Genomic DNA, 21,369 nt, shown 5'->3' with positions numbered 1-21,369 from the left:
TTCGGACAACTTTTTTCAGGAAATGTACTTTGATCTTCTGACATGTTTCGACTGCCAACTGTCATTCGTCCTCTGAGGTTTCTACTGATCGCTTTGATGTGTCCTTATGAGTTTTTTTCTGGCCACGCCCAGTTGTCTGACTAGATGAAGCCTTAATATAACATGTAATTTCTTGTGAATTTCAATTTGCTCCAAATAAAACCCAGTCTGCAGATGGTGGCATTGGGATGCCCAGGTTATTTTTAGTGGGGTGGCCAATGAGATTCTGGGGGTGCCCGTGGTCACCCCTGGCCCCACTTTTGGCCACCCCACTGTAATTTATTACAACAGGATGTTCTTCCACTATGCATACTTAAAAAAAATAGTAATAATACATTGGCAGATGCTTCATGTAACAATAGAATTTTGAAGGCAAGTGTATTACGATAATTCCGTACAGGAGGTTAGATAGAAACTAAAATCACTCATATATGAAATTGTAGTGGGTTAATGTTTTTTTCTTTTTCTTTCTTTATCTTCTCTCTTTAGGCCCAACTTGGAGAACTTCAACAGGTGTCTGAAGACCTGCAGCTGAAATTAGAAGAGCACAGGAGGAAGAAGCACGAGGCGGAGCGACTCAAAGAGCAGGCATTAAAGGCCCTGGAAGCCAGAGATGGTGGTGAGGGTCATTTCTTTTTCAACCTGCTGTGATTAGCTTTGAGTCCCATTTAAAGTCGATACCTCCTCCAGCCCAATTGACTCAGTTTGCAGATATCGTCGGTCCATTGTTCCCTGATTCCATCCCATTTCAGCTCCACCTGAACTAAATTTACCCACAGACCTCGGGTCAACCGGTCAGGATGACAAACGGAGGAATGTCAGAGAGCGCTGGAAGGGTTAAATACAAATGTGTGGGGGAGTTTGAAATAAATGGAGCAGGAGAGGATTGCTGAGCGGCAGCATTGCGTCTCCTCAGCGAGAAGTTGCTGATGGAAAAGTCCCTTATCGTTCCAGGCACAAGAGGTAATGCTCAGACTATGTGAACGCACTGGAAGATGTTTGAAGGACCTTTAGCACCTTCAAGTCATAAATAAAGCTGCTTCAGACGATCAGTTTCTATCAGTGTCGGCCTCATAGATCAATTAATAGAAGATCATTTGCTCGAAAAAGATGTAAAAGGTTCAGTTAATACACCTGCTTGAAAGTTTATTTAGATCTCCACTGTAAAAACAGTTTTGCGCATTGCATTGTGGGATATAGATGCACAGAAGTGTTTTTACTTCATTCGTACTGTAATTGTGTGTGTTCCTTCGCCAAAAAAGGGGGACAGTGATTGGCTTGACACAATTTTTGTTCCCAGTATTCCCTGTGATATCACTTCAGTTTTTTCAGTTTATTTGTTTCAATCCAACAAAATCTTCAAACATAAATCACACTATAGAAGTATATAACAAGTATCTAAGTACAATAACTTGTAAGCAAGGACTTGTAATTAAGTCAGTCTTTTGTTTTACGTAACACACCAAGTGTTTTTGAGATTTTTGTTTATTTAATGTTGCCTCCAAGATAATTTAGTCAATTATGACTCCCGAAACTTGATATCAAAGACTCGCTCAATTTTAATTCCATTTATTTCATGTTTTATTTTTTCAAATACCTCTTTTTTGGTTCCAAAAATCATAAATTTAGTTTTTGCAATATTAAGTGATCATTTGTTCATATCAAACCAGCTTTTAAAACACTGTAATTTCTTTTTCTATTTTTACCAAAAGTTCATCAAATTTTTTCCCAAAGCAAATTTCGGTTGTATCATCTGCAAACATGAAAAGTTAATAAAGATTATTAATGAAAATTGTACTACTGCACTTCTTGTAGTGTTGACCTTTGACAACATGTGCAGACAAGGTAAAAAAGCTTTTGGTGGCAATCACAAGTAATCACGGTAAGTAAAAACTCTTGTATGCATCCATCTACGGACTCCACATCCCACGATGCAATGCTTAAAACTTTTCCGACATTATCAATAATGCAGTCTTTATAGGGTAGATGAGAACTGACTTTCGAGTGGCATTTTTAACCTTTTTCTGTTAAGGTTTCGTTTATTCATACAACTTTTTTCTGGAAATTTACTTTGAAAGTTACTTGAATCTCCTTATATATTTGAACTACCAACGGTCAGTCTTCCTCATAGGCGTCTGTTGGTCTCTTTGATGTGTCCTTATAAGTTATTTCTATTTCTAAAAAGAAGACTAAATGAACTTGCTGGAATTATTCAACCTTTATCTATTTTTTTTTTGAGAAAATGATCATAGATTTATTGATCGGAGGGCAACACTATGTATTTATGGTTTAAAAATGATTTCCTCCAGTAGCTTTAAGCGTGGACTAAGATGGGCTCATTGTTTGTCTTAGATTTATGAAGAAGAGAAGAAAACCGACTCCTTTACAATGTTGCCAAAGAAAAGCCACGACTCATTCTTCCAAATATTAACTGTAATTAAGATTCAAAGCAAAAATTAATCATTTTACTACATATAAAATTAAAAAAAAGCTCAATTGAAAGAAAGAGATGCCATATTTACATTTAATTCTATCCATACAAGTTAACGATTGGGGATCCTGAGGGGGACTGAGCTCAGAACTCATATATTCACATATATTAATGATTATTAGCAATTAGGGATGCAACGATTCACTCAACTCCTGATATGATTCGATTCACGACACTGGGTTCAACGATACAATTCTCTCATGATTTATTTTACAAAATGGGACTGTAGACAAATGATGATTGAAAAATATTCCTTAATTTTTTTTTGGGAAAAAAAAAAAAACTAGAAAATACTGTACTATTTTCTTTTATTTTTCATTGTCAAAAGAATCCCTTGATAAACTATTCAAAACAATGCAATTTAACTAAATTGCATTAACTAAATCTTGAATGAAATAAATAAAGGAATAATACAAATGAAGAAGAAGCCTATTAATTTAAAGTCTGGTTCTATAGTAAACAATACAAAACTGCATAATAGTTCTGGTAACCCAGTGGTCGGTTGGCATGCAGCTATTCTGTGCAGTGAAGAAGAGATGCTATGCTAGCAGACAGAGCTAAGAGAAAAACGTGACTTTTACAGATATTCATGTAATATTACAGATATTCTTTCAGTGCTAAAGGGGTAAGGAATCATTTATGAACATGTTTAAGAGTAGAAGGCGGCCAGAAAGGAAGTAGTAGCAGATTCCGCCCGCCGCCTCAGCATTTGGACAAGAGAAGGATAAATATATAAAAAAATAAAAAAGTACTGCGATTCAATTTTCAGAAAATTGATATGAATCATGATACCTATGAATCGATTTTTAACTGCCTTACGATTAATCGTTACATCCCTACTAGCAATTAATAAGAAGAATTATCATGAAAAACAAAGTTTCTCAGTAGTGCCTCCTACAGTTTTTTTGGACTGGGATGGGCTAGTTATTTGTCTTGGATTGATGAAGAGGAGTAGAAAACCGACTCCTTTACAATGTCACAAAAGTAAAGCCACAAAATTAATCATTCTTTAGCGAAAATAAGAACCTAGTTTTGAGCACCAAAATAAAAAACAAAAATCCTCCATTGAAAGCAAGAGAGGCCATATTTATATTTAGATTTATATCCATATGAGTTAAAGATTGGGAATCCTGAGGTGGACTGAGCTCAGAACTCATAATTATATTTATTTATGATTATTACCAATTAAAGAAATTAAGAGTTTCTCAGAAGTGCCTCTTACAGTTTTATGGATCATAAATGTAAGCTTTTTTTTTTTTAAATTTACGTCTATAGTGACATATTTTTTTGTGACATTTGTGTCCAATAGTTTGTCACAATAGTTTCACAGAACTCTGCGAGGCCTCAAAATCAGTTACAAAGTCTCAAAAGCAGACGTCAAGAAAAAGTTTTGATTGCAATAAAGGTCATTTGACTTAAGTGCTTGGTCCGAGCGTGCATCCATCACGCTTCCCACTGTGCCAGCTGACCTTTGCCAGTCGTCAGTGCTCCTCGCTCCCACTTTCCGCTCCCTTGCCTGTCATTCTTTACTTCCATTACTGCTCATCTTCAGGGTGTTACAACCATCAATTTTCATTTCTGCCGACGTGTTGGCGTGCCTTGTCCTTGTTGGCTGTCCATCCCAGAGTTTTATTACTGGTCTTTAAGAGTGTGTGTGTGTGTGTGTGTGTGTGTGTGTGTGTATGTGTGGGCGTGTACGTGCGGGCGTGTACGTGCATGTGTATAGCATTGTTAGTCTGTCCTTTTTGACACTTGGTGTTGATTATTGCTTTGAATTTTGGCGGACGAGCTGCTTATCTGCCAACATTGTAATTAGCAAGTTCTGTCAGGCTTTCTATTATTTTGGTGGAGTGTTTTTATGTGCATTTGACATTAATTTCTCATTTTTCGATTTACATAAGCAAACAGAAACTGTCCAAGTTAATTGTATTTTGAAAAGCATTTTTGTCTGTCTCTAACTTCTGTATTGAAAGTTTTCCTCATGACCTGAAACTTTTGTTAGTCACAAAGTTGGTAGAATTATTTGAGTTTTTATGATTACTTTTAAAGTAAATCCCACTGTCAATTTAAATTGATTACAATTGTGTTTTTAGATTCATGATAAAAGCCAGTGGATCTTCACCTATAGACCAGGGGTTCTCGTTTGGTCTCACCCTGTGACCCACATTTTGCCACATTCATTAAATCCTTACCTACTTTTTTTTTTAGAATTCAACCAACCAAATTTAGTTTTTTTTTTAAAAATAGCTGTTTTTTAAATCTTTTTTAAAAAAATTTTTTCTTGTGCAACATGCATTATTTATTTTCGACCAGCTGTCCACGACCTACTTTTTGGTCACGACCCACCAATTGAGAATCGCTACTATAGACTGTTAGGGGTGTGCATTGCCATGAATCTGACGATACGATACAATTCATGATTTGCATGTCACGATAAATCCCAATACTAAACAATACGATATACATCGTGATATATCACAATATCAATTATTACTAATTTCACCTTTACATTCACAAAATGATATGAAATACATTTATTTATTTATTTTTTAAAGTTGCGAGAGCAAGTAAATGGTAACTAACTGTAATTCAAGTACCAATATCAACCTGTCAAATTACATTTTTCAAAAAAGTTAAATTTTTGCTTTTATAACAGAATCGGATTCTGTTAAGTTCTTAAATTCTTAAAATAAAAGTGCCCAGTATGTTTAATGAAAATAATCAACTTCCAGCTAAAATGCATTGTGGAGGGATGTAGTTTAATAAGGTTTTACTTGGTTCATTGACACCTAGTCACCTGGCATTTACATGCTATGCATATGTTAACATATATACGACAAAAAATATTGTGATATATATCGCCAAAATCGATTTTTTTCTCACACCCTTATAGACTATACTCTTAAAATCCACAAGATGTTACATCTCAAGGGGTTTTCCACAAATACATTGCAATTTCAATAGAGCAAAAAAACCAATTACCTATAGAAACATCACAGCAACGAACATGGTATTTTTTCCCCCATAAAAAATCTGGGCTACAAATTTATAACCTGTCAATAGACACATAAGAGTAGAAGTGAAACGCCAAGCGAACAGGCAGCTGAGCCGGCAAAGTAGAGTTTAACAGTCTCTCCCTTTACAGCAGCTGTCGCTCAAACGTGTCCTCAGGGTGTCGCGTGCAGTTATTGAGAAGTTTTAAAGGGTTAGGTTATTTGTACCCTTAAAGAAAATTACTTTCTTGTGGCTCAATGTGTGTGCTGTGCTGTTGAAAGAAAATGGAGGTGGAGGATGTGGCAAAACAATAAGAAACATTTTGTTTTCCACGTTACCGTAACAAGATTTAACGTGCAAGGTTTTTAATCATCTCAGTTGAATATTATGACACATTTATGTCCAATTCATATATCAAACAAAAATATATTAAAAATAGAATAGAATAGAATAGAATACACCTTTATAAATCCCCAAAGGGGGAATTAACATTTGCAACAACACAGCATAAGAGCAAAGAGTAAGAACAAAAATAAATACTGACATAGGATAATAGTGCCAAAATGTAGAACATACTGTACATAAATTAGAGACAACAGCAGCAGCAGCAGAAAGAAAAACAACAAATGTGCAAATGACAATTGAGCAATTGAGTTGGGGATTGAGGAAATAATCACATGTGCCCTTAAAAAGCTCTCCTTCATACACGGGATATGCAGTTGTTGCAAAGCATGTTGGGAACTCTTAGAGAAGCCTTTCCCTTATAAAAGATACTTTGTTTTTTTCAGTTATTGATTAAGGACATCCATCATAAAGGCTTTAAATCTCTCTCTTTTTTTTTTTTTTTAATTAAACGCCGTTCGTGATAAGACTGAGGTTCACATGGAGGGCTTCTCCTCCTCTAACGATGTTTGTTTGTTGTAATTGAACTTTTAGCGTTTAATGTCTGCTCCCCTTTAATCGTACGGTCCATCATACAAAGCTGTGCTGTCTCCGAGTTCACCCTCAGTTTGAGAGGATTTCCTCAACTTCAGCGTAATCCACTGCTTGACCTGATTTTCACTGGTGGACCGTCCTCCCTCCCGCTCATGTGAATTTATAGCATTATTTAAAGTGTCTTACAGTATACAGTTAAGCCCTTACAGTAGAGGACGGCTTTGCCATCCTGCAGTTACTTAATACTTGTAAAGGAACTGAGTTCCTGTGACGACACACTACAATCTGACTTGCTTGAAAATTTGTTTTAATGGACATTTTCATGACTTTTACCAAGTGGAAGTTAGCCTTTTTTTTTTTTTTTTTTTTAATAACGATAGCTTTAAATCTCAGCTCTTATTCCGCTCTTTAGAACTGAGGTCAAAGTTCACACGCTTGTGGAGCTACCATGACAACACATCAAAGGAAGCACCAACACACCTCCCTGTGTTGTCCGTGTATGTAATAAATAAACATTAAAGAAAATGTGTAAAAAAAACATGTAGCTAAAAAAAAACATAATCAGAAAAATCATGTGGACACTGCACTGGAATCAACACCTTTACGTCATATCTGGCCTTACACGAGATAAGAAATTGTTCGAATAAATACTTCAAATGTTTGTTATTCATTTGCTTATTATTTGAATGATGAAAATACTTTAATCTACAAATGGAAAAACACAACAAAAATCTCGATAAAATCACACATGACTCTTTTGACAAGGGATAGGAAGACGCCAAGGCTTGTCAAGTCCTACTGGCATTCTTCACCATTAACAAATGCAAAATACAATGACGTAAACTACGGTAAATTGACCATCCAAATAAATACTCAAATTGAACTATTAAGCAAAAATAAAAAACTAAGAAAAACTAAATGAACAGGCGCCACTAACATCTAAGATTTACGTTAAAGTAAGGGTGTGTGTTATGACGATATTAGATCATTACACAATGTACCTAACCTGATTTTGTTTTGATTTAGTTAATACATCAGGTGGTTAATATATTGTTGTTCTTTCAGAAAAAAGTGCCAAAGATCCTCGTTTAACACGTACAACTTCTGTCTGCAAGAAAGTGGTGAGTGCATTCTCCTTCAGGTGGAAGAAGAAAAGGGATTTGAGCCAAGCTCAAACAGAAGGGAAACTACTTAAAAAAAAAAAAAACTCATTAGAGTCCCCAACCCGATGGGGCTCCAAACTTACATTGATTGAGAGAGTGTTGGACCAAGAAATGGCCATTTCTCAGGTCCTGAAGGCCGATACTTGGTACCATCATGGCAAGATACTGATGTAATGGAGTCCATAAAGAAGGCCCTCTGTGCCCTGAGAGATTTCACAGATGCACTTCCAGGGGAGGATTATGTGAGTGTCTCCTATGTCAAGGCAGTCCTGTACATGCTGAAAGTCAACATCCTTAACCTGGATGATGATGATGATGATAGTGAGCTTACAAACATGATAAAGACAACTATCCTAAACTACCTCACAGAAAAATACCAGGTTCCCACCATTGATGCCCTGCTGGACATGGCATCGCTTCTTGAACCCAGGTTCAAATCACAATACACTGACAGTGACAAGAAAGAGGAAATACAATCCAAAGCTGTTTCTGAACTGGAGTCCAACCTGGATGCACAATCACACCATCAACCTCCGTCCACATCACAAAGTCCTGAGGTAGAAGAAAGCAAAAACGAAAACATTAGCCATCTTTTTAAAAACCTCAGGTGCTTTATCTGCAGATGCCACCACATCTGCTTCTAAGAGAGGCAATAGATGGGGAACTGAAGGCCTACCTGTTCACACCAAATGCAGACAATGAGATGGATCCTCTTGAATGGTGGAGACTCCATGAGGGAAACTCTCCAAGGGTTAGCCAACTAGCCTGAAAGTATCTGTGCATTCCAGCAACGAGTGCTCCCTCACAACAAGTCTTTAGCACTGGTGGTAACATAGTACGTTGTCAAAGGGCTACCCTTAAAGGGCACTTTAAGAGATAAACAGTTATTTAAATTTGTATTTTTATTTGACCCTTTTTTAGTAAGCTATTTACTGTGATTAGTTTTCATGTTACAAAAGTGCACTTTGTTCTTGTTCATTACCATTTATGTTTACATTCATTGCACATAATTATAAAAAATTGCACTATTTAAATTAAAACCTGTTCAGAAACTTTCTTTGGCGTAAATTGACTTTTTTTTTTTCCTTTTATAGTATTTTAGGTTTACTTGTTTATAATAATAATAATAATAATAAACATACATTTGATATAGTGCTTTTTTGAGAACTCAAATTCGCTTTACAGAATACAGAAAAAAATAAAATGAAAATATGTTTACATACATTTTACATATGTTTTAAATGTTAAACATGGGGAAAAATATGGTCAGAAACATGCAAATTAGTCTAAAAAAATCAATGTAAATAGAATTGTGGTAACATTTTTTTTTGCCATATCGCTCACCCCTATGTTAAGGTTTCATTTATTATATAGACAACTTTTTTTTTTCAGGAAATTTACTTTGATCTCCTGACATGTTTCGACTGTTAACTGCCAGTCTTCTTCAGAGGCGTCTCACTCCGTCACTGTGTCATCTTCCCAGTGAAGTTGAAAGTTACTTTCAGCTTCTACAGCCCTTTGATCTGTGTCTATTTCGTAGCTTGTTTCTCATTGCCCCCCACACACTAACAGTTAATTTCCTTCCTGGTAGAATAATGTATAGTGTTTCAAGGACAGCTAATGGTTTTCTTAGTATTGGAGTGCAAAAGCCTATGAAAATAAAGAAAGTGTGTGTGTGTGTGTGTGTGTGCATAACACGGTCTGTAGGCAAGACATAGATCCACAGTCTCCTGCTGATATGCTTTCTTTTTCTTTCACGTCCGCTCTGATTTCACGAGTGTGTTGTGATATCGCCAGGGCAACATGGACGAGTGACTGATGGTGTCCATTAGTAAACACAGCCCCCCCCCATATGTGCCATCGGCCTAAAGAGCCAATGCCTCGAACCTCCTACTCCTCGCCACTTTTATTCTACTCATTTTCCTCCAACTACTCCTTTTAACTTTTACGCCTCCCTCCATCCTTACCTTCTTATCCACTTCATCTTCTCCTGCAGTCTCTGCTCTCCTCTCCATCCCCCCCAATGGTTGTTTTTCATAGCTACAGCTCTGCAGTCGAGGGAAGCGATGAGACCATTTCTCTCTTCGCTCCCATTTTCAACGAGACAGAACGACTCGAGGATGAGTCGAGAATGTCAAGCATTAAGTTGGGAATAGAGTGCTGCTCCGACAGAAGAATAGCCCACTAATTTGACAGATGTGTGTATTTTTGTGAAATATTATCAAAGCTTGTGATTCCCCTCCCTTTTTGGTGGAGAAACAAATCTGCTTTGTAGGGATTTGCAGCCCGGAGCCACATTGATCGACGGAATACACAGTTTGACTTTTGAAATTTTTCATCTCTTATCAGCATTACTTTTAATATACCGAATCAAAAAGCATTTTGGCTTGGCTGAATTCATCACAAGCATTCCTGAATTTTCTGTAAATCCCTCCCAATTTACTCTAAATACTGTACACTTAGAGGAAAAAAGCAAATTTCACTGTTAGCTTTCCCGTAATTAGCACGAAAAGGTAATTGCGACGGATGTGCAATTAGCATTATGTAAAGTGCTCGGGGCCAATCAGTTTGCCCCTTTGCATTTTTTTGTTCCGCTGATGACATCGGAGATGCTTAGCGCAAAAAACATGAACAGAACTTCCTCCCTCACCCACTTCAGCGAATGCGATCTGCAAAATGAATCAGTCGGGGTCACATGTTTGCTGAAAGGGGGTGGAGGAAGTTTATGCGTCTCGTTTTCGTCTGCTTGTGTATTTGAATGGAGGAGAGGGAAATCACTGTCATACCAGCCGTGACGGCACAAAGCCTCCTGATTGCATTTTGGACCTTGACATGTTCTTGCTGCAGCGCAACTGACTCTGCCTGATTGCCCTTTACCCACGTTCCCTTTTTAAACTCTAGCTCAAGCTGTATCTCCCACCCCCCCACCCCATTACAGCCTCTTTGCTTTGCTTGTGTTCTAATCAGCTTTCAGCTGCGATCAAAGACATTCACCATGTTCTTTTTATTTTTTTGTATGGATGGTTTTCCTATGCGCTCATGGCATTTTCTGTATTAATCCATTTGTTGTTTGTCTTTTAGGTCTCACACCACAGGGCAGCTCAGTAATCCCTATTTTCCAGTTACTCGACAGCAATAACGATGACAGGTAAACACCACGCTCGATATAAATTTCTGTTTCTTTCTGTTAGTCGTTTTCATAATCTAATCTGTCCATGGGTTTTCCCTTCATGTGCTCTAGTTTTCTCACTTCTGCAACAGAGGAGGATTGAAAAGTGTTTATAACATGCCTGGTTATCCAGAAGGCTAAATGATAAGTTAACTAGCTAACATGTTTTTCTAGATGCCAAACATTGTGGCTGTGATCAAAATGGCACACTCCGTACTATACACTACAAACTCAAGTATGATTAGGATGATGAATGTTCCCACTGAAGTATTGTTCCAGGTTTCCCAAGATGCATTTCAAACCTACAACGACAAAAACCTGAAGCACACTGAGGCTAATAATCTCTGTTGATTCGCCACCTTTGAAAGGTCCCGAAAGCATTTTAGGCAAGAAAGTGACCAAGTAGAATATCAACATGGGGTCATTTGATCCATAAAACTCGCAGAAACACATTTTATGCTGACATTTCGGAAATTTGCGGCGACCCGCCATTGTGCTACTGACAAAATGTTCTGCTAACTTCAAAACAAGAGCCCTATTTACAATAGCGTTTAAAAAATAATAGAAGACAAGAAGAGATGCTTTTGTTTTGGAAGGGAATGTTGGATTTTTAGCTAGAAGTTGGTCCCAGGACGATTTTACGTTCCGCTCACAATGCATCATGGGACGGTTGAGTATGACTAGTGTGCCCACCTTGCACACTAAAATGTCCCGATATAGTATACATATGGGTATTTCTTGCGTACTGACGTGAACGAACGAACTATTACTGATTTTGATGTCAGACTTAGTATGAGTAGTACGTTAGTATGTCATTTTGAGTGAAACTCAACATCCGTTATTCCCAAATTCAAGAATGACCCACTTTAAAGTCCTACAATCTGCTGTAGTTGAGACTCTGTCCAATGAAAGCCAAACTTGTGAGTAAATTACTTAAAGCTGTTACCCTCGATAATTATTTATTAGCGATAATCATAGTGTATGCTTCATATATCAATGAATCAAACATAATTCACATCATAAAGAGGGGAAAACGGTCTAACTCCGCTTGTTGACATTTTCGCACATTGAATTGTGGGATGTAGAGTCCCGTAAACGGATGCATAGGAGTGTTTATACTTCATTCTTATTATATTTGTTTTTTTTGCCAATCAAGGAGAACTGCGATTTGCTTGACACAATTTTTGTTCTAGTTTGTAATCCCTGTAATCCCCATGATATTATAATGATACATTTTAAAGTTAGCATCCTTGACTACTGTGCTAGTATGACACAGTCAGGATGGCATTACTGTTGTAAATGTTTTACAATTTTAAATTGGTTCTCCATTTCTCCTTATCGTTTTTGGTAATCAGTTTTTGATAAACAACAATAACAAAAAAAAAATTAAAAAAAAGCTTGTTTAATTCTGTTGTTAATTTTGTTGTTGAAAGCCACATTGATTCAAAAAGGACCCTAAATTCACAGAGTTCTGCTGGTAAATGTTTAATTTATCAAAGTGAAGCAAGAACATTTTAGAAGATCGTATGAAAAAAACCCCAAAAAAACATTCTCCTCTGCTATTTGGACTTTTTCAGCGATTTAGCAGGAGAGCGTTAGCCCCTGTCCACTTATGCATTCCTGCAAATAGATGTACCATCATGCAGCCTCGTACCACCACCCTCCGACTCCATCACCCCACCCATTGCAGAGTCTCTCCATGGGCTGTACCCAAACAAACACATTACTAAGCTAAAATACCTGCGAGTCCTGCCTGCGCCTTGTTTGTAGATGGATTTGTTGGGGTGTGTATTTGATGCAGGGACACATATTGATGCCCTTTTGAATAACTCGCAGGGCGACGGCTCCATATATGCATGCTACATCACCAATTTTTTCCCCTCACGCCTCTCAAGCCCCGGTGTCAAGCTTGATTTAGCCGGCGTTATGATAAATGGAAAGCGGAAAGTCAGCAGTGTATACCTGATGTTTGCACATTGCCAGGCAATTTGCTGACTTCATCGCAGATTAGCATTCACATTGCAGATTCTTTATCTTGTTGCAGGGAGGAAAAAAAAGAAAAAAAGCACTTTGCTTTTTCCCTAATGACTATCAGCAAAACGTTACCCCACCCATAAGTCACTTGATTAGAATTGCTAATTATCTTCAATGCAGAATCACGGATGTTGTTCCTCCATTTAAACTGGGAACAAATCAAATGTTTGTCCTTTTTTGTCATTCCGGTTTCCCTCACTAACATTTTACAGTCATTTTATTCTTTTAGCAATTTTACCATCCAAGCAGTAAAGTAGAAATAGAAATGTCTGAGGCTGTTGACCATCATCATCATCATCATCACATACTGGTACATTTGTATTTATATTTGTATATAAATACAATTTTATGAGTATAAAAGTATTCAACTTTGTTTAAATCGTGGGTATACACAGCAACCACATTCATTCTAATGTACAAATACTTTTTTTTTTAACTCAAATATCAGTACTTTTTAATTATGTTTAAAAAAATTATCTTGTTGCTTTCCTAAACTTAGAAAACAAAACGTGGCTGTGTGTAAGAGACGTAACAGCACAGAGAGAAAGGCCCAACACTGTAGAAGCTGTGTTGCCAGGTTGGTCAAAATGGGGTGGGGTCAGCTGTGAGCTGCCTCCAAAATGAGTGCGTGGCAACACAATTTCCTGGTATTTTTTATGCTGCTGGGAATTAGATTTTTTCCCATGCCGCTTGGCACGAAAGGATTTTGTGCTGCGTAACGCGAATCATGTTTTCGCCGCACGGCACAAGAATTGTGTGGAGCTGCTGGGGATGAATTGCAAACCAATGTATGTCAATTGGATTTGGTACATTAACCATAAACCCAAACCCTGAATTAAATGTTCTAATATGATGTAATTGCACCAAGTCACCTCCAAATGCCAGTGGAGGACTCTACCCAGCTACAGAGATCATCAAAGGAAGAGATCAAAGAGCAGACACTTCCAAGGGAGAAAAAGACAAAAGGGCACAGACCAAGTGTGAAATAGCCCAATTAGATTAAGGGACGCAAGCTCATACTTGATCACCCTGTAGCTGACCACCTTTGATGAGTGTGTCTACTGTTTAAAAGGCCGAAACGCTTCCTGATTCAAAGGAACACTACCCAAATATACATCCTTCCCATATCCGAGACACAGCTCCCATGCCACCCTCAAATGGTAAACCTCATGTGACTTCCATCTTTTGGCACAAAGGGTGGTTTAACATCATGTCCCATGTTTAATGATTCATTCAATCAAAACATGAGTTTAAAAATCATGTCCTCTTTATTTTAAAGCATTTTAATGATAAAGACGGTCACATTTTATTCTCCTCAGACGTGGCAGATGACTCAGGTTTTGGGCCCCCTAGTGGCCAATGGGGCCCTCCTGCCTATAGCCAGAAACGCCCACGAGTACATGTTAAGATCTGTAATTATAGTCGAGTAAAGGATGTGTGTGCTTTTCTACATCACACTGAAAGTTGTGTGTCTTATCAGGAAGTAGCAGCCGCAGACAAAACCAAGGCTCAGTCAGGGTTGAATTGAGTATTGGTTGAATAATGAGGAAAAACCCCCCGTGCACAAACAAGTTGGTGATAATGGTAAAATCTTGTCTTCCTAAGTATTACTTCATAGCAAACCCCTTCCCAGCACCACACACACATACACATGCACACGCGTGCAGCTTGCAGTGCCAGCAGGCAGGCAGTTGGCAACCCAGTGCAGGATTAACTGGTACCAGTATGCAGGCCTATAAATAGCGTCGACCAACTGCTTCAGGAAATGAACCATGATGGAGCCTCCCAGAGGCCCACAAACAGGTTGTGCTTTTTTTTTTTTTATTATTAGTATTATTGCGTTTGTGCCACTCATTGAAACTGGTTGAAAGGACAAAGTGCTTAACACAATTTAAACCCATTAATGCATTAATTCTTCGTTTTGGTTTGGAGTTCACTCACAAAAGCGGTTAATCCCATTTAGATTGTGAACTATTTAATCTGTGCCGTGTTTTGTATAAAATCTTAAAATGTCTAATTCAGCGAGCGAGCAAGGCTGAGTTGTGAATAACTTGATTGAACTGCAGCGTCTTAAAATCCTTGTGCACCTGTCCTTATTTAAAAGTGTATTGAAATGAAACAATAAGAAACACTCGTACTTTAGTAAATGTGATCTCTGCAGGATAACGGCGGAGGAGCTCAAAGCTAAAGTGGTTTTTGTCCATGACGAGGAGAAAAGTCTCACTGAGGAAGAAGCACAGGTGAGTTTATCCATCATGTTGCTTTTCTACTGAAAAATACTTTCTACTTCAGCTCATTCATCAGCTCACTGCAACGCTACTTATTTATTTTTTTTGTTTTTTTGGTTCAGTTGCCCTTCAAGTCATTTGTAACGGCGCTTCTGTCCAGCAGATGCGATGACTCATTTTCGACTCGTGTGGTTCCCCTTAATGACATTTCAAAGTAAAAATCTTTTGAGCCTTTTGATGTCTTTTCATAGCCTCGTTCTGCTTTGCGTCAATTAGCTTCGCTTCCTTAGAAAAGCCTGTTGTTATTTCATAACGCTCAAGACTCCAGGACTTTTTTTAGCTCTGACTTTTCGTCAGATGACAATTATCTACCTGCTTTACAAGACTTAATAAGTCCAAAGAAATTTAATGAGGGGGAATTAAAGCTGAAAGTTTACACGCAGTCTAGGATAGATCCTATGCAAGGGCCTTTTCCTGTTTTTTTCAATGTTTTTTTTAAAAAATCAGTGAGATTTTATTATCTATTCAGAATGAAACATAACTGCCTAGCTTAGTATGATAATAACAGCTAAAAAAAAAAACACCTTGATATTATTTATTGCAGTGTACCTTTTTTGGATCGTGACCTCATTTTTACATCACAATTTTATGGCGACCCCAAAGAATTTTTTGATAACGTGTTTTTTTATACTGTGTAGCAAATATAGAGTAGCCAGGATTAGTGCACCAGCTTTTATACAGTATTTTTTTTTGTATTTGTCTTGCTTTTTCTCCTACTTTATTTCTTTATACTGCATTTTATTTTAAATGTATTTTAATATGGAAAAGTGAAATTATAAAATACAGTTGAGCAACACATGACTTCAAGTTTTATACATACGGCTGACATTACACTGTCAATTTTGATATAACACCTGTCATTAGCATTAATAAAGTGTCATGAAGGCTGTCATTAAGTGCTGTTCGTGACCCTGTTCCCTAACCCTACCTAACCCCACTAGATTATCTTATGTCTTATAAGGAAAATAATGAGTTCTGAATTGCTTGCAACGCAGCATTCAATCACATTGTTAGATTGTGTCATGCGAGACTTCTGGCTTGAAGGAACATTGGTGGTTGGACAGAATTGTTATGTGTGCGATTTGTTGTGTTGAGATCACCAGAGTTTACAACACAATATGATCAAAACTGTTCAATGCCTGATTTTTTTATTTTCACGAGTGTTTTAACAGATAAAATGAATATCCCACTTTAGCTGCTGTTTTCTTCTTCTGTCATTGTAGTAATGGCTTTTTTGTACTTTAAAAGGAATACATACAAAGCACACAACAAGTACACAGCAAATTGTGTTATAGCCTTTTACAATACACACTAAGGATGAGGATAGCAAGGCAAGCACACATCAACAGTCATACCTTTCTTTTTTTTTTTTTTTTTTTTAACTATAGGATGGAGCCATTAGGTGCTTTTTTTTTCCACTTATAGTCGAGTCCACTTATAAAAGAACCATTAAGGAACCACTCATAATGTAGTTTTCTCTGCTCTCAAGCGACCAGCATTATGATGTTTAGTCATAAAAACAGAAAATATGAGTTACACAAGATTAGACCACTAAAAAGGTCAATGTAATATACTTTCTGTGTTCAGACACACAAGGCTTGTTTTCTACTTCAGAGGATCAATTATGTTACATGGGGAGGTTGGTTATGTGTTTGTAGTTATAGTGTGAGTAGTAGTCATTCCTTTAAGAACTAACATGAATGTTTATTTAATTTGTTAGAATGATGAGATTCTATTAATGTTCATCTTAAATCAAAATGTAGATTTTACATTTTCATTTTTCATTTTACTACAGGTGTCAATCACGTTTCGTGACGATACGATATGATATAGATTATTTGGACAACGTATGACGTTTGCCGATATCACAAAGTCTGCCGCGATTCGGTTTTCTTTTGATCCAGTGGCTCACGCTTGATTTAAGGTGATATTATATATCCATTTAACACAATCTGTTAAGCTCGAAAAATACCAAACAATTTGATGTTTTGCCAATTTTATTGCTAATATGTTCAAACAAAAATATTCCTGTGCTGTGTTTCATTGACGATGTTGTTCGATGGTTTGTGTTTCCAACAATTTGATAGTTTTTTGGGGTTTTTTTCCTTTTACGTTTTCTTGACTTAAGCGTAGTAATTCCAGCAAGATTATTTTTGTTTTCTTTTTGAATAATATGTTAAGGTTTAATTTATTCAGACAACTGTTTGTTCGGAAATCCCTTTGAAGACATGTCTCCTGACATGTTTCGACTGACAACTGCCAGTCTTTGTCAGAGGTGTCTGCTGATCACTTTGATCTTTCTTTTGAAGTTTCCTTGACTTCCACGTAGTAATTCCAGCAAGATTATTTTTGTCTTCTTTTTGAATAATATGTTAAGGTTTCATTTATTCAGACAACTGTTCCTGAGGAAATTTACTTTGATCTCCTGACATGTTTCGACTGACAACTGCCAATCTTTGTCTGAGGCGTCTGATGATCACTTTGATGTTTCCTTTGAAGTTTCCTTAACTTCCGTGTAGTAATTCCAGCAAGATTCTTTTTGATATGTTAAGATTTCATTTATTGAGCCACCTTTTTTTAACAGTATGGCAATACAGAATTATTGATTGAATGGCTGCTTAGCCAATCGCTATAAAAATTTTCTGATGAATAGTTTCCAAACAATAATTTCTCCCAAGCTGCAATGTTTGCGAATGCGTCTGTTTCACTTCAAACTTGTTGAGCATCTCTCTTTACCAGGCACCAATTCTTTGGCTGTAAACAATGGGAAACGCTCCATTTTTTTCTTCTCTCACACACACACACACACACACACACACACACACACACACACACGCACACACACACTGCGAAACATCTTTTGTTTGGATTTCAGAGGACAGTAGTTTGTAGCTCAAAGCTGGAACAAACATGAAACACTCCCGGCGGGTAGAAAAATCAACCCTCGTTTGTTAGTTCTCGCCGACTAACGGGGGAGACGTTCCTAATTAATTCAGCTGCATCTGAAGAGGATGAATCGCTATGAATATGCATGAATATGAAAATGTGTTCTTAACTGCAACCACAACAAACGGTGATCAAGCAGGGCAAATTAAACTGGGTGCCATTGACAGCAGTTAACAGGCAATTTACATTAGAGCCCCACTAGCAGACTTGTGTTAGCATCCTAATCAAGTTTTAGGGTTAGCAACAGTCGGAGAGCAAAATATGCAAAATCTTTTGTGTTGGAGATTGAGATAAAATTGTGATTCTAGGTTTTTCAATGCCGGTGCATATTCTCTTAAGTTGATTAAACAAAAAAAAAAAAAAAAAAAAAAAAATCCTACCTCTCTGGTAGTTTCTCCATTGTGATTAAGGCAAAGCAGTGGTTCTCAACCTTATTTGGATTGTGAATTTCTGGCGACCGCCAGAATTAGTTTTTGTTCAAGTTTGTTATACTGTACTGCCAGTGTTAGTAACAAGTTGTGCCAGCTCAGCATTTTACAATTTTTATCATATACAGTTGTTTAAGATTGTTTGTTGGTTTAATTTGTAAAAGAAGAATAATTACAAAATTTCAAAAATACATTTTTAATTAGTAATTTTTGAATTTTTTTGTATCTATTACTAGACCTTTCAGGCATCCCCATTCAAACTCCAGGTGATCCTACTTGGGGTCCCGACCCCAAGGTTGAAAAACACTGAAATAAACATTATATATATATAATTTTTTTTGCATGCTTACCACTTCCTCTTTCTTTCTCCCTAAGCGTCGGCCTCCACAGAAAATTTGGTTTGCACTCAAGCAGCCCAGATAAGTCAGAGAGGATTTTAAGGAGAACATTTTGATGATCAAAGGAGCCTCAGTGTTCAAGTGTTCAGGGAGGAGAAAAGGGGGATATTCTAGAGTGGCTCTCATTCTCTGTTCTGTCATTAAGTCCCAGTCTTTCATTCCTGTGTTAACTACTTTTAATGAAGATTCCCTCTCATTTAAAGGCAATCATTTGTATCGGGAGGGAGGCGGGGGGGTGCCATTGAGATGTCTGCTTTAAAATAGACCTGAAAAGATTTCATTTTGTTGCTGAAATTCAAAGTTTTGGAACAAAATGAGCTCTTAAGCAACCTTTTGAAAATGGAGAAACTGCCCTATTTTTTGGCTTTAACCGCAGGACAATAAATTCTGAGGAGCGCTGATGTGTGACCAAGCTTGGACTGCTGCAATGCGCTCATGAAGGGCGCAACAGGAAATTGGCTTCTGTGAAGGCAATTGATATTTGTGCAGAGTTGAATTTCACTTATCCATCTTCTACCCACTCGCCTACCTTATAAAGCCCCGTACTCAGTCTTCCATAAACAGAGAGATGAAGGTTGTTTCATGTTATCGTTTTTCCTATACGATAGAAGGAACCAATCTTTACTTTTTTTTTTTTTTTTTTTCCTCACCTTTTTGGTTGCAAAAACTTGTCGAGGTTTCCCCCGTGTTGGAAGCCTGTTGATGGGAGTGTATAACAGTCTTTTGGTTTTTGTGCAGGCTGCTTAATGTGTATGGATGAATAGTTAGCTTCCTTTACAGGAACACTCCAAGGAATTCCTTTTATAGAGCCGGAGCAGGGACATTAGCAAGTAACAAGGCAGAAATGACAAAAGTAAAGTCAATGGGTAGTGGTGTGTGGACAAACAGGGAAAGGTCTCATTATAACCAACTCTTCCAGACCTGTATGTCATAGCAACGGTACATGTACGAGCTAACTCTCAGCTTTGGGTGAGGAAGAGCGTGTATAACCCATAAGAGCACTAAAATCTTTGTTCTCCTGTTGGTAGTAGTGAAATATTTCAGCCATGGCGGCAGCTTCACTTCAGGACAAAAAATCCCTGAAAAAGCAAGCAACCCCCTGACTTCGATCACTCGCCTAGTTTGGCAACAACACGTACCTCTTCATGTTCATAAGCGTTGCAGTTACAGATTAAACAATCACTAGGAGCCTCAGTCAGCCTCCCTATACCAGCTCAGCTCCTCACACCATCTGTTATTTCGTTCCATGTAGCCAGCTTCTTTCAGAGCTCACCTCACATAGATCAGCATGTAGAATTAACATGTTCTATGCAGTGTATCTGGAATGGGGGTACGCGATAGCACTACAGGGGGTACTTGAGAGAGACAGAGTGGAAAATTACCAAATAAAGTGTCAGTCTTGGTCCCACCCCAGGCGTGAGATGGCCAGAAATGATAAAAAACTATAGAAATTAATCTATTCAGGAGCCACTAAATCAGTGTTTTTCAACCTTGGGATTTTTAAATTTTTTTTAATATTCTTTTTTTTTTTTTAATTACACACAATCTAAAACAACTGTATTTCTATACTTTCACTTTGTGAAATATAAATAAATGTAAATGTGCCAGATTGTAGCCACAGGCTAGATTCCATCCATAGTCCCTGGCAGGTTGATGTTGTGTACAACAGAAAGTACAAAAAAAAAAAAACTGAAAACCCTCCCCAAAATCAGACAGTATGGACAGTACAATAAAATACAAAGACTCAAGTATAATGACATTTAGCTTAGGACAGATTAGAAATGAAGTTGCCATTGCAGCTAAAGTGCATAAGGCCGACGATAAAGTGCTTTAGTGCTTAAGCACAAACGTGCTAACATTTTGTCTTCAATATGAAATTGCACCTCACCCTTGGCCTGGTTGGTTGTTGGTTAAAGTGCTAATATTATTGCACACGGTTAGCATGAATATATGTATTTATAGTTAAAGTGCTAATATTATTGCACATGGCCCTATTGCATGTGGTTAGCATTAATAGATGTGTTTATAATTAAAGTTCTAATATTATTGCACATAGCCCTATTGCATATGGTTAGCATTAATATTTGTTTATAGTTAAAGTGCTAATATTATTGCACATAGCCCTATTGCATATGGTTAGCATTAATATTTGTTTATAGTTAAAGTGCTAATATTATTGCACATAGCCCTAATGCACATGGTTAGCATTAATAGATGTGTTCATAGTTAGTGCTAATATTATTGCACATGGTTAGCATTGATAGACCTGTTTATCGTTAAAGTGCTAATATTAGTGCACATAGCCCTATAGCACAGTTATCATGAATAGATGTATTTATAGTTAGTGCTAATATTATTGCACAGCCCTATTGCATATGGTTAGCATTAATATATATGTTTATAGTTAAAGTGCTAATATTATTGCACATAGCCCTATTGCACATGGTTAGCATTGATAGATGTGTTTATAGTTAACGTGCTAT

At 37.2% G+C, this 21,369-nt stretch overlaps 1 protein-coding gene across 2 annotated transcripts in view; it reads left to right on the top strand.

Annotated features, from left to right (window-relative positions):
- Positions 1-21,369, top strand: part of LOC114480472 (glucosidase 2 subunit beta-like) — a 187,198-nt gene that overhangs the window by 16,143 nt on the left and 149,686 nt on the right. For both annotated transcript variants that reach the window (XM_028474644.1, XM_028474643.1), the window contains exons 6-8: positions 529-658; positions 10,705-10,771; positions 14,988-15,066. In XM_028474644.1, coding sequence (XP_028330445.1) covers positions 529-658; positions 10,705-10,771; positions 14,988-15,066 — 276 coding nt within the window. The remainder of the gene's footprint in view (positions 1-528; positions 659-10,704; positions 10,772-14,987; positions 15,067-21,369) is intronic.

The sequence above is a fragment of the Gouania willdenowi genome, chromosome 18, assembly GCF_900634775.1.
Source record: "Gouania willdenowi chromosome 18, fGouWil2.1, whole genome shotgun sequence".
Lineage (NCBI taxonomy): Eukaryota > Metazoa > Chordata > Actinopteri > Blenniiformes > Gobiesocidae > Gouania > Gouania willdenowi.
This window is presented reverse-complemented; position numbering and strand designations above follow the sequence as displayed.